Source organism: Kogia breviceps, chromosome X (assembly GCF_026419965.1).
Source record: "Kogia breviceps isolate mKogBre1 chromosome X, mKogBre1 haplotype 1, whole genome shotgun sequence".
Taxonomy (NCBI): domain Eukaryota; kingdom Metazoa; phylum Chordata; class Mammalia; order Artiodactyla; family Physeteridae; genus Kogia; species Kogia breviceps.
The window spans coordinates 79,874,943-79,889,593 of NC_081330.1; the positions used below are offsets into that span (position 1 = coordinate 79,874,943).

Consider the following 14,651-nt stretch of genomic DNA (forward strand, 5'->3'; position numbering starts at 1 on the left):
GCCTAATATATATTGAAAGTAGTTAAAATTTTATTAAGAAAACACTCAGGGTGTGATTTTCTTGTAGTCTGGATTTGCCAAGACTGGGTTGGGAATCATAGCCATGTAGAAGAAAAGAAGACTATCTGAGCAAGTTTGTGATAATACAGCCCACATGCTGGAGTGGGGAGAGAGGCAGGAGGCTGAGCCCAATGTCAGTGGAATGCCTGGTCTTCAGAGCTACATTTCTTTTTATTTCACTATCCTGAGTTGTCTCATCCTCTTCTTCTACTCACTGAACATGGGATCAAGGAGGATTTTTGACCACCTGTACATTTGACCACTCAACTGATACATTTTTTTCCTTACAGGCTGCCATTTGCCGCTGTAGCCAGCCTCTGTCTGGATTTTATACTCGTTGCATAGATGATGAGCTCCTGCTGGAGGCTATTAGCCAGACTAACCCAGGGAGCCAGTTTATGTATGTTGTAGACACAAGACCAAAGGTATCTATGTATCAATGACCTCTCTAATACTACTACTTTACTCGTGTTATAATCCCCTTCCCCACATGTTGAGCTTTGCAGTGTTAATGGGAAAGTTAGGTTTGTGTATATGGGCTTATTATGTCATAACTGTGTAAAATCATTTGAGTAAGCCATTTGGAACTCTTTTTATCATAGCTGTCACTGTCAAGCAAGACTATGAGAAGGTACTTTGAACAACTTAGTCTTGCCACTGCCTGTGAATGTCACAGAGAGGAGGGTCCTCAGATCAACTTAAACTCTCTGCATTAATTCCTTGACCCTCAACATTTTGTCTAGCTTTAATAAGGGATCGTAGAGGAATTAATTGTGCCCCACAAGGCAAGTAAAGAACAGATTTCCTTTTCTTAAAGGCTGTTCTTTTCACAGACAGCCCCAGAAAGAAATAATTTTGCTTATACTTTGATATGTTGACTGTAGATGATTAGGAGGTTTCATTGCTAACTATGGATTGCTAAGTCAGTGATTTATATTCTAAGCCTAAGCCAGGTGGTTGTGACTTCAGAATTAAGCAATTAGTTGTGCTTGAAACCAGATAGTGGTCTTAGACAGATGTCTGCCCATTTGGGGGATCTCCCACTGACTGTTCTGCAGGGCTACCTAGAACTGACTGGGCTCAATAGAGAAAATAATTTCCCTTTCTGCTCAGGTACCATCCTTCAGTTTCTCAGAACTTTGCTGTCTTGCTTCAACTATAACTGCATTTGACATTCTGGGATTAGAAAGAGTTTAATCAGATCTGTGTCTTCCATCGGTATTAGTCTTAAAATGGTAAAGAGAAGTACCAAGCTTTTGAAAAACTAAAGGATTGATGCCCTTTGTCCAAATGAAAGACCAAAAAGTCCTTTTTAATAGGTCCCTTTTTCCTCTCTCAGAGAGCCTAGAAATATCTAGCAACACTTCTCTTCTGGATGGCTAGATATATACTTTTAGTAGAAACTGTATTGTAGTGACAAAGTTACATTTTTAGGAGTCAGTCAAATCTGGGGTCAGATCCTGCCTTCAGCTTTTATCCATATGATCCTGGTTGAAATTGGTTCACCTCTCTGAACTTGTTTCCTTATGAGAATAATAATAGTACCTATCTTTAGGAGCTGTCATGAGGATTAAATGAGAAGTGAAGGATCTAGCAGTGTCTGGCACATACATACTAGGGGCTCAGTAAATATTATATGTTCTTTTCTACTTGAACATTAGGCTGCTAATATGTAGCAGTTTCTCAAATGTCAGTCCTATTCCCAAAGAGTGTATACTGGTATGATGTAACTAGCTATCTGTAGTAGCTGACCTTTCTACTGCTGCCCCGACCTGGGTTGGGACTGCTGTAATTATTGTTTCATTTGCTGAAGCATCCATCAGTCATAACAAACTTTTTTGTTACTAGGTGGCTGTTGCTTACACCTCCTCAGGTGTCCCATTGATTTGTCATTAATTTAATGAAAACTCAGTGACATTGTTTGTGTGATAAGAGATAAAAATTACCATCATGTTTCTCTCTTTAACAAATATCCTGCATTCTAAATGTTGACATATAGATTTTTCTTCCCTCCATGTGTTAATGTGAATAATTTGTGCTTTTGAGGTTTTTAATGGCATTCTTTTTTATTAATACAAAAACTACACCCTATCCATATACATTCTCCTCCTATCTTCTGAAATGAATAATGGGAGATTAGAAAATAGGCCCAGACAACAGAAAATAATTTAATTAGTAAGATGGTTATAATCATAGAAGATATCTTGGCTGCTTTCTAGTTTTTTTTTATATATAAATTTATTTATTTTATTTATTTTATTTTTCACTGTGTTGGGTCTTCGTCGCTGCACACGGGCTTTCTCTAGTTGCAGCGAGCGGGAGCTACTCTTCATTGCGGTGCAAGGGCTTCTCATTGCAGTGGCTTCTCTTATTACAGAGCATGGTCTCTAGGCATGCAGGTTTCAGTAGTTGCAGCCTGCCGGCTCAGTAGTTGTGGCACATGGGCTTAGTTGCTCCGTGGCATGTGGAATCTTCCCAGACCAGGGATCGAACCCGTGTCCCCTGCATTGGCAGGCAGATTCTCAACCCACTGTGCCACCAGAGAAGCCCCTTTCTAGCCCCTCACTACCCCACCCAACATTCTTCATATGACCTAGAAGTATTCTGATTACCACAAGCTGAATATAGTGTTAAAACAGCTCTTGGTATCTCCTTTTAAATTTTGTCAGTGAATGAAAGTCATTTATCTTATGCAGTCATGTTTTAGACATTTTTCTAGAGTAGCTATTTATAATTAATTGGCCCTGAAGTTCTTAGACTTCTTTCTAGAGCTTCTCAGTAATGAGGATTTTTGAACTTTCACATGTTTATCAGTATAAAGCCCATTTGTTTGTGATAGGAAGCTCAAAATTATTATTTTAGTTCTTCAGATCAGATATCCTCATAGCTGCCATATCCTTCAATCAATCTCTTAAGCAGGGTTTTAATAATAAAATAAAAACACTAAATCTCCTTCTCTTTCCCTATACTACCCTATTACTTAAGATACCTGATATAAATGCCAGTGAGATCCTCTTCATTCCAGAATGTGTTCTATGTGATCTAACTTCTTTTTAAATGGGTAAGATTTAAAACTGTTTAGAATGAAGCATTGAGATTGATGAACCATGTTCTTTTATCATCTGCCCTATCTGTTCTGTTATGTCCTCTATATTGCAGTTAAATGCCATGGCCAACCGAGCAGCTGGGAAGGGGTATGAAAATGAAGACAACTATGCCAACATTCGCTTCAGGTTCATGGGCATTGAGAACATCCATGTGATGCGGAGCAGCCTGCAGAAACTCTTGGAAGGTACAGGGATTTCACCTGGGCTAGGCCAGAGGCTATATAGCTTGCATAATTATGTAAGAAAAAGTATGCCTGATTTTGTGGTGAAACATAAAAGCAGCCAGGCGAGCAGAATCAACAGGTGATAAGATTTTTGACTATAGTATAAATCCACTTTGCATAGATAGTACTGAATTATAGCAGTGTTGGTCTGACAGAGGAACTACAATGTTTAGTTTTCATAACTGTGGAGTTCATCTGGGTTTAGTGGCTATGGAAATAATTTCTCTATATAGAATTACAGAGACTGCTGTATAGGGGTGGGTAGGTCAAGATAAATATAAATGAATTGGGATTTATTTCATCTTCCTCATTTAATCTGCTGTAAGGAGTCAGTCCAGTTTCATCACTGTGCTGATGAAGGGGGCGAATTTAGACTTCAAAGGAATAAAGCTGATAGCAGACAATTTGGGTCATCTGTCATCACCGCAATGTAATTGGGATCAGAATGGGGACAAGGTGAGATCAGGGCTTTACAGGACTCTTGAGTCTAGAACATTTCTCCCAAAGCTACTACCCAGGATTCCATGATGTGGTATGTCATCTCAGGCACACATAGGGAAAACCTGCCCTCATTAAGTGAACTCCCTGTTCTTCCTCTCTTTTCTTCAATTGTTCACTTATGGTGTCTGCCAGGACCTCTCCCTTACACAACCCTTATCACATCCTGTCTTCTCAGTCTGCATCCCTTTTAGGATATTGATGTTCCTCTTCCTTGGGTCTCTTCCTCCTTTCTTTTTTGTCCCAGAATATTCTATAGTAGGAGTGAGTGTAAGAGGACTTTTTGCAGATTTTTTGAGGCAAAAGATTGCCCTCTGCTGGATAACCAGTGCAAAATGCATGAAAATTAACTGATTTTTTTTCAACCTGTTGAGACAGCACAGGGCTGAAAGGGAGTAGGTGGGGATGTGGAAGCAGAGACAGATGTTAAGGGTCTACAAAGTTAGGCTGAGTAGGAGAAGTTAAGATGGGAATCAAATGTGTTTTCTAATCAGAGGAGATGTGAGTATTTTCCTGTGGATGCTGACTCAGTCTTCTGGCTCTGTTCTTCAGAGATCTCTGTGGGCTTGGGGTGGGTTTTACAAGTCAAGAAAGCAGAGACCTGAGCTAGGAGATATGGTAGGCTCTAGCCCTAGTCCTGTCCCTGATTCACGGTGCAGTTTCCAACTAATCATTTAACCTTTCTGTGCCTCAGCTTCCTCATTTACAAAATGGGGATCCACTTTGTCCCCTTTCTTGGTGAATAAACTGAGGTAATTGTGAATTTCAATCTCTGCTTCCTTTTCTACCTTAGTTTGTGAATTGAAATCTCCAACAATGAGTGAATTTCTTAGCGGCCTGGAGAGCTCAGGGTGGTTGAGACACATTAAAGCTATTATGGATGCTGGAATTTTCATTGCAAAGGTAATAATCAGGACTTTTAAGAACTTGCACTGACTTAATTATGGGATATCTTGAGGTAGCAGTGTATTCATGGTGGAAAGAATATTGGAAAAAAAACCTGGTTTCTAGATTCAGGTCTGCCACTAATTTACTGCGTGCCCTTGGAAAATCTCTTCCCTTCTCTGGGCCTCAGTTTCTCTGTCTGTAAAACAAGGTGGTTCTACTAGAATCTAATGGTATAAGTTTTGGGGGGCCTACTGAACTCTTTAAGAATATGATTGACCCTCTGCCCCTAGAAAAATGTACATATGGCTATACATACAGAAAATAGAACTTAATTTCAGGGATACACAGACCCCAGATCTCAAGTTTAAAGCTCTTAGATAATCTCTCATGGTCCTTCCAGCTCAAATATTCTCATGGTCTTTCCAGCTCAAATACTCTGATGTATTTTTGTGTTGATTCTAAGGTATCAAGTGGAAGTAAGACTGGGTGTAAAATAAATGCAGAGTTTGTGTTTCTATGGGTTTTCAGAGCTCTGAGTATAAAGCAGACTTTTCTGACTTCTTTGTATAGGTCTGTATCTGAATGCAGTCTAAGTAGGCTTCATCACTCATTTATGCTGACTCACTTATTTCTGACTTTCAGAACCCTGGCTTCTGTATCATTTGTTAGGTGATGTTTAAAAAAAAAAACAGAAGAAGAAATTTGGAGTGTACATTTTCTCATTTTGAAGTTTTGTTTATATATTCCTGCATGAGAACTTGCTCTTTTCACCACACCCCTATTATTTGGTAGAAGTAAAGAAAAGGAGAGAATCACTCTTCACCTCTCTGCTGTCATTTTTACAGTTGAAGATAATGAGATTTATAGCTTCTGACTTAAAAGGTTTTTAGAGAGTGTGTGTATTAACTGTCTTAAATATCCAGCCCTATTGTTTTCCAATTTCCTAGTCCTATTGCCTACATTTTTCACTGTAATTTATTATTAGTGCTTACTACGTGACCCCCTTGATCATTTCAAGCCCACTGTTCTAGCCATTCTTTATACTGTTCCTTTTTCACATGCCCTATACCCATACATTTGTATTTCCTTTCTGAAACTGACTTCATTAGACCAAAGAGAGTGAGAATGGAGAAGAGGGATAGATTTGATAGACCGTACAACCTCATAAATATTGGTTGAATTAAAACGAGTGGATGAAAAAGATAGGCTTGTGATTGCACAATTATCCTGTTCTTCCCATCTCCATCAATACCTATTCAGTATCCCAAGCTTGAAAACTCAGTCAGCCTGAATTTTCTCTCTTCCCCTCCATCTGGCAATTGCCTCATCCTGTCAATTCTCCTCAAAAGCGTTTCTCAAATAACTTCCTGACTGCTTTACTTGTCTCCAGTAGTTGCTCCCCCCAGTATGGCCACCAGATTGCTTCTAAAGCCATCTTTCATGAGCACGTATGATAATGTCACTTTAAACTCAAAATCCTCCAATGGTTCCCCATTGCCCGTAAGACCCTGGTAATTAGTGAAATTCTTGTTGCTCTCAAAAACACTATAGAGGCAGCCCAGTGCTTCTCTAGGAAAGCACAAAACCGTGCACACTGGGACCACAATTAACTCATGCTTCCTGACCAGCTAGCTCTTGCGGCTCCCTGGCCATCCTTTCACCATCGCGGGGGAGTGAGAAGATGGTGGAAGAGTAAGACACGGGGCTCACCTTCCTCCTCACAGATACATCAGAAATACATCTACATGTGGAACTTCTCCTATACAACACCCACCGAACGCTGGCAGAAGACCTCAGACCTCCCAAAAGGCAAGAAACTCACCACGTACATGGGTAGGGCAAAAGAAAAAAGAATAAACAGAGACAAAAGAATAGGGATGGGACCTGCACCAGTAGGAAGGAGCTGTGAAGGAGGAAAGATTCCCACACACTAGAAGCCCCTTTGTGGGCGGAGACTGTGGGTGGCGGAGGGGGGAAGCTTCAGACCCGCAGAGGAGAGCACAGCAACAGGGTACGGAGGGCAAAGCGGAGAGATACCCGTAGAAGGTCCGTGCCAACCAGCACTCAACAGCCCGAGAGGCTTGTCTGCTCACCCGCTGGGGCGGGCGGGGCTGGGAGCTGAGCCTCAGGCTTCAGTCGGATCCCAGGGAAAGGTCTGGAGTTGGCAGAGTGAAAACAGCCTGAATGGGTTAGTGCACCACGGCTAGCCGGGAGGGAGTCCAGTTGAAGTCTGGAGCTGCTGAAGAGGCAAGAGACCTTTTCTTCCCTCTTTGCCTCCTGGTGTGCGAGGAGAGGGGTTTAAGCACGCCGCTTAAAGGAGCTCCAGAAACGGGCGCGGAGATACCGAAGAGACAAAAGACTTTTTCTTGCTTCTTCACTTCCTGGGGAGCGAGGAGAGGGGATTAAGGACACCGCATAAAGGAGCTCCAGAAACGGGCGTGAGGCGCGGCTGTCGGCACGGACAACAGAGACGGGTGTGGGACGCTAGGGTGGCTATTGCCGCAACCAAGAGGCCTGTGTGCGAGCACAGGTCACTCTCCACAATGCCCCTCCCGAGAGCCTGTGCAGCCCACCACTGGCGGGGTCCCGGGATCCAGGGACAGCTTCCCCGGGAAAACACATGGTGTGCCTCGGGCCAGTGCAGCGTCACGCTGGCCTCTGACGTCGCAGGCTCACCCCACATCCATGCTTCTCCCTCCCCCTGGCCTATGCCAGAGCCCCCAAATCAGCTGCTCCTTTAACCCTGTCCTGTCTGAGCGAAGGGCAGACGTCCTTGGATGACCTACACGCAGAGGCGGGGCCAAGTCCAAAGCTGAACCCCAGGAGCTCTGCAAACAAAGAGGAGAGGGGGAGATCTCTCCCAGCAGCCTCAGAAGCAGCGGATTAAAGCTCCACAGTCAACTTGAAGTGCCCTGCATCTGTGGAAAACCTGAATAGACAGCTAAATATCCCAAGTTGAGGAGGTGGACTTTGGGAGCAAGATATACTATTATTTTCCCCTTTTTTCTTTTGGTGAGTGTGTATGTGTGTGTTGCTGTGTGAGATTTTGTCTGTATAGCTTTGTTTTCACCATTTGTCCTAGGGTTAGACCGGCCTGTTGTTTTTTTTTTTTTTGGGGGGGGGCGTTTCCTTAACAGAAATTTTACTTCTTAATAATTAATTTTTATTTAATAACTATATTTTATCCTACTTTATTTTGTCTTTTCCATTTCTTCCTTTCTTCCCTCCTTTCATTCCTACTTCCTCCCTTCCTTCCTCCCTTCCTTCCTTTCTTCCTTCATCCCTTCCTTTCTTCCTCCATCCCTTCCCTTCTTCCTTCCTTCCTTCCCTCCCTTCCTCCTTCCTTCCTTCCTTCCTTTCTTTCCTTTCTATTTTTCTCTCCCTTTTATTTTGAGACGTGTGGATTAAAGGCTCTTGGCACTCCACCCAGGTGTCAAGGCTGTGTCTCTCAGGTGGGAGAACCAACCTCAGGACACTGGTCCATAAGAGACCTCCCAACTCAATGTAATATCAAATGGCGAAAATCTCCCAGAGATCTCCATCTCAACACCAAGACCCAGCTGCACTCAAGGACCAGCAACGAACAGTGCTGGACACCCTATTCCCAACAAAGAGCAAGACAGGTCTACAGCCCCATCCATTAGCAGAGAGGCTGCCTAAAATCATAATAAGGCTACCAACATACCCATACAAACCACCAGATGTGGACCTGCCCACCAGAAAGACAAGATCAAGCCTCATCCACCAGAACAGAGGCACTAGTGCTGCCAACCAGGAAACCTGCTCAACCCACTGAACCAACCTCAGCCACTAGGGACGGCCACCAAAAACAGAGGGAACTACTAACCTGCAGCGTGCAAAAAGGAGACCCCAAACACAGTAAGATAAGCAACATGAGAAGACAGAAAAACACACAGCAGATGAAGGAGCAAGATAAAAACACACCAGACCTAACAAATGAAGAGGTAATAGCCAGTTTACCTGAAAAAGAATTCAGAATAATGATAGAAAAGATGATTCAAAATCTTGGAAATAGAATAGACAAATTGCAAGAAACAGTTAACAAGGACCTAGAAGAAATAAAGACGAAGCAAGTAACGATGAGCAACACAATAAATGAAATGAAAAATACTCTAGATGGGATCAATAGCAGAATAACTGAGGCAGAAGGACGGATAAGTGACCTGGAAGATAAAATAATGGAAATAACTACTGCGGAGCACAAGAAAGAAAAAAGAATGCAAAGAACTGAGGACAGTCTCAGAGACCTCTGGGACAACTTTAAACGCACCAACATTCGAATTATAGGGGTCCCAGAAGAAGAGAAAAAGAAAGGGACTGAGAAAATACTTGAAGAGATTATAGTTGAAAACTTCCCTAATATAGGAAAGGAAATAGTCATTCAAGTCCAGGAAGCACAGAGAGTCCCATACAGGATAAACCCAAGGAGAAACACGCCAAGACACATAATAATCAAACTGTCAAAAATTAAATACAAAGAAAACATATTAAAAGCAGCAAGGGAAAAACAACAAATAACACACAAGGGAATCCCCATAAGGTTAACATCTGATCTTTCAGCAGAAACTCTACAAGCCAGAAGGGAGTGGCAGGACATATTTAAAGTGATGAAGGAAAAAAACGTACAACCAAGATTACTCTTCCCAGCAAGGATCTCATTCAGATTTGATGGAGAAATTAAAACCTTTACAAACAAGCAAAAGCTGAGAGAGTTCAGCACCACCAAACCAGCTTTACAGCAAATGGTAAAGGAACTTCTCTAAGCAAGAAACACAAGAGAAGGAAAAGACCTACAAGAACAATCTGAAAGAATTAAGTAAATGGTAATAGGAACACACATATCAATAATTACCTTAAATGTAAATGGATTAAAGGCTCCCACCAAAAGACACAGACTGGCTGAATGGATACAAAAACAGGACCCATATATATATGCTGTCTAAAAGAGACCCATTTCAGACCTAGGGACACTTACAGACTGAAAGTGAGGGGATGCGAAAATATATTCCATGCAAATGGAAATCAGAAGAAAGCTGGAGTAGCAATTCTCATATCAGACAAAATAGACTTTACAATAAAAACTATTACAAAAGACAAAGAAGGACACTACATAATGATCAAGGGATCGATCCATGAAGAAGATATAACAATTGTAAATATTTATGCACGCAACATAGGAGCACCTCAATACATAAGGCAAATACTAACAGCCATAAAAGGGGAAATTGACAGTAACACAATCATAGTAGGGGACTTTAACACCCCACTGTCACCAATGGACAGATCATCCAAAATGAAAATAAATAGGGAAACACAAGCTTTAAATGATACATTATACAAGATGGACTTAATTGATATTAATAGGACATTCCATCCAAAAACAACAGAATACACATTTTCTCAAGTGCCCATGGAACATTCTCCAGGATAGATCATATCTTGGGTCACAAATCTAGCCTTGGCAAATTTAAGAAAATTGAAATTGTATCAAGTATCTTTTCTGTCCACAACGCTATGAGACTAGATATCAATTACAGGTAAAGATCTGTAAAAAATACAAACACATGGAGGCTAAGCAATACACTACTTAATAACGAAGTGATCACTGAAGAAATCAAAGAGGAAATCAAAGAGGAAATCAAAAAGTACTTTTAAACAAATGACAATGGAGACACGACGACCCAAAACCTATGAGATACAGCAAAAGCAGTTCTAAGAGGGAAGTTTATAGCAATATAATCATACCTTAAGAAACAGGAAACATCTCGAATAAACAACCTAACTTTGCACCTAAAGCAATTATAGGAGGAAGAACAAAAACCCCCCAAATTTAGCAGAAGGAAAGTAATCATAAAGATCAGATCAGAAATAAATGAACAAGAAATGAAGGAAACAATAGCAAAGATCAATAAAAGTAAAAGCTGGTTCTTTGAGAAGATAAATAAAATTGATAAACCATTAGCCAGACTCATCAAGAAAAAAAGGGAGAATACTCAAAAGAATAGAATTAGAAATGAAAAAGGAGATGTAACAACTGACACTGCAGAAATACAAAAGATTATTAGAGATTACTACAAGCAACTCTATGCCAATAAAATGGACAACCTGGAAGAAATGGACAAATTCTTAGAAACGCACCACCTGCTGAGACTGAATCAGGAAGAAATAGAAAATATGAACAGACCAATCAGAAGCACTGAAATTGAAACTGTGATTAAAAATCTTGCAACAAACAAAAGCCCAGGACCAAATGGCCTCACAGGCGAATTCTATCAAACATTTAGAGAAGAGCTAACACCTATCCTTCTCAAACTCTTCCAAAAGATAGCAGAGAGAGGAACACTCCCAAACTCATTCTATGATGCCAGAAGCACCCTGATACCAAAACCAGAGAAAGACGTCACAAAGAAAGAAAACTACAGGCCAATATCACTGATGAACATAGATGCAAAAATCCTAAAGAAAATACTAGTAAACAGAATCCAACAGCACATTAAAAGGATCATACACAATGATCAAGTGGGGTTTATTTCAGGAATGCAAGGATTCTTCAATATATGCAAATCAATCAATGTGATACACCATATCAACAAACTGAAGGAGAAAAACCATATAATCATCTCAATAGATGCAGAGAAAGCTTTTGACAAAATTCAACACCCATTTATGATAAAAACCCTGCAGAAAGTAGGCATAGAGGGAACTCTCCTCAACACAGTAAAGGCCATATATGACAAACCCACAGCCAGCATTGTTCTCAATGGTGAAAACCTGAAACCATTTCCACTAAGATCAGGAACAAGACAAGGGTGCCCACTCTCACCACTCTTATTCAACCTAGTTTTGGAAGTTCTAGCCACAGCAATCAGAGAAAATAAAGAAATAAAAGGAATCCAAATTGGAAAAGAAGAAGTAAAGCTGTCACTGTTTGCAGATGACATGATACTATACATAGAGAATACTAAGGATGCTACCAGAAAACTACTAGAACTAATTAATGAATTTGGTAAAGTAGCAGAATACAAAATTAATGCACAGAAATCTCTGGCATTCTTATACACTAATGATGAAAAATCTGACAGTGAAATTACAAAAACACACCCATTTACCATTGCAACAAAAAGAATAAAATATCTAGGAATAAACCTACCTAAGGAGACAAAAGATTGTATGCAGAAAACTATAAGACACTGATGAAAGAAATTAAAATTGATACAAATAGTTGGAGAAATATACCATGTTCTTGAATTGGCAGAATCAACATTGTGAAAATGACTGTATTACTGAAAACAATCTACAGATTCAATGCAATCCCTATCAAATTACCACTGGCATGTTTTACAGAACTAGAACAAAGAATTTCACAATTTGAATGGAAACACAAAAGACCCTGAATAGCCAAAGCAATCCTGAGAACTTAAAATGGAGCTGGAGGAATCAGGGTCCCTGACTTCAGACTATACTACAAGGCCACAGTAATCAAGACAGTATGGTACTGGCACAGAAACAGAAATATAGATCAATGGAACAGGATAGAAAGCCCAGAGATAAACCCACACACATATGGTCACCTTATCTTTGATAAAGGAGGGAAGGATATACAGTGGAGAAAAGACAGCCTCTTCAATAAGTGGTGCTGGGAAAACTGGACAGCTACCTGTACAAGTATGAAATTAGAACACTCCCTAACACCACACACATAAATAAACTCAAAATGGGTTAAAGACCTAAATGTAAGGCCAGACACTATCAAACTCTTAGAGGAAAACATAGGCAGAACACTCTATGACATCAATCACAGCAAGATCCTTTTTGACCCATCTCCTAGAGAAATGGAAATAAAAACAAAAATAAACAAATGGGATCTAATGAAACTTAAAAGCTTTTGCACAGCAAAGGATACCATAAACTAGACCAAAAGATAACCCTCAGAATGAGAGAAAATATTTGCAAATGAAGCAACTGACAAAGGATTAATCTCCAAAATTTATAAGCAACCCAGGCAGCTCAATAACAAAAAACCAAACAACCCAATCCAAAAACGGGCAGAAGATCTAGACATTTCTCCAAAGAAGATACACAGATTGCCAACAAACACATGAAAGAATGCTCAACATCATTAATCCTTAGAGAAATGAAAATCAAGACTACAATGAGATATCTCACACTGGTCAGATTGGCCATCATCAAAAACTCTGGAAACAATAAATGCTGGAGAGGGTATGCAGAAAAGGGAACACTCTTGCACTGCTGGTGGGAAGGTAAATTGATGCAGCCACTATGGAGAACAGTATGGAGGTTCCCTAAAAAACTACAAATAGAACTACCATATGACCCCACAATCCCACTACTAGGCATATACTGTGAGAAAACCATAATTCAAAAAGAGTCATGTACCAAAATGTTTATTGCAGCTCTATTTACGATAGCCAGGACATGGAAGCAACCTAAGTGTCCATCCACAGATGAATGGATAAAGAAGATGTGGCACATATATACAATGGAATATTACTCAGCCATAAAAAGAAATGAAACTGAGTTATCTGTAGTGAGGTGGATGGACCTGGAGTCTGTCATACAGAGTGAACTAAGTCAGAAGGAGAAAAACAAATACCATATACTATCACATATATATGGAATCTAAGAAAAGAAATGTCATGAAGAGATTAGTGGTAGGATGGGAATAAAACACAGACCTACTAGAGCATGGACTTGAGTATATGGGGAGGGGGAAGCGTAAGCTGTGACGATGTGAGAGAGTGGCAGGGACATATACACACTACCAAATGTAAATTAGATAGCTAGTGGGAAGCTGCCACATAGCACAGGGAGTTCACCTCTGTGCTTTGTGACCACCTAGAGGGGTGGTATAGGGAGAGTCGGAGGGAGGGTGTCGCAAGAGGGAAGAGATATGGGAACATATGTATATGTATAACTGATTCACTTTGTTATAAAGCAGAAACTAACACACCATTGTAAAGCAATTATACTCCAATAAAGATGTTTAAAAAAAACAAAAAAACCCACTATAGTATCCCTCCCTCTCTCACTTTGTCTCTCATTATCTTTATTTTATTTATTTTTTTCTCATTACAAAAGTTATACATGTACATTATCTAAGAAGTAAACATTTCAGAAATATATAACATAAAAAGTAAATATTCCCTGTAGTTTGCCCCATAACACACACTATTAATAGTTTAATATATGCTGCTAGATCAGCACTATTTCAACTTTCTATGATGATGGAAATGTTCTGGATCTGTACTAATACAATATCCACTAGCCACATGTGCCAGTTGTGCAGTTGAAATGTGGCTAGTGAGAGTGAGGAACTGAATTTTTCATTTTATTTAGTTTTGATCAATTTAAATTTAACTAGCCACTTGTGGCTAGTGTCTACCATATTGGACAGTACAGGTCTAGAATTTTTCAACATATATATAATTACATATATTATTACTAATTTTTAAAAATGAGATTATGTTGTGCATATTTTTCTGCATCTAACTTTTTATAATGTATGGTGAACATTTTCCAGGTCAGTTCAGTCAGTGTGACCTCATTCTTTTCAGTGACTGTATAATATTCCATTAAGTGAATTTAACATGGTCCCTGTTCATGGGCAATTCAGTTATTCACATTTTTCACAAATGCAGACATTGTTGCATCAAATATCCTTGAACATATATATTTATATGTGTGGGCATTCTTAAAAGTGGATTTTCATTTGAAGAGTATGAATATTTCAGACTTTACTAGATGTGGCCAAATTACCTTTCAAATAGGATGCACCAGTTTCCATTCCCACCAACAATGCCTCTTTCTCCACATAGCCAGCAATGGTTATCAT

The 14,651-nt window shown here is 39.9% G+C and overlaps 1 protein-coding gene across 4 annotated transcripts in view; it reads left to right on the forward strand.

Annotated features, from left to right (window-relative positions):
- Positions 1-14,651, forward strand: part of MTMR8 (myotubularin related protein 8) — a 233,709-nt gene that overhangs the window by 85,834 nt on the left and 133,224 nt on the right. For all 4 annotated transcript variants that reach the window (XM_059050986.2, XM_067023271.1, XM_067023270.1 and 1 more), the window contains 3 exons: positions 351-485; positions 3,220-3,352; positions 4,683-4,792. In XM_059050986.2, the coding sequence (XP_058906969.1) occupies positions 351-485; positions 3,220-3,352; positions 4,683-4,792 (378 nt within the window). The remainder of the gene's footprint in view (positions 1-350; positions 486-3,219; positions 3,353-4,682; positions 4,793-14,651) is intronic.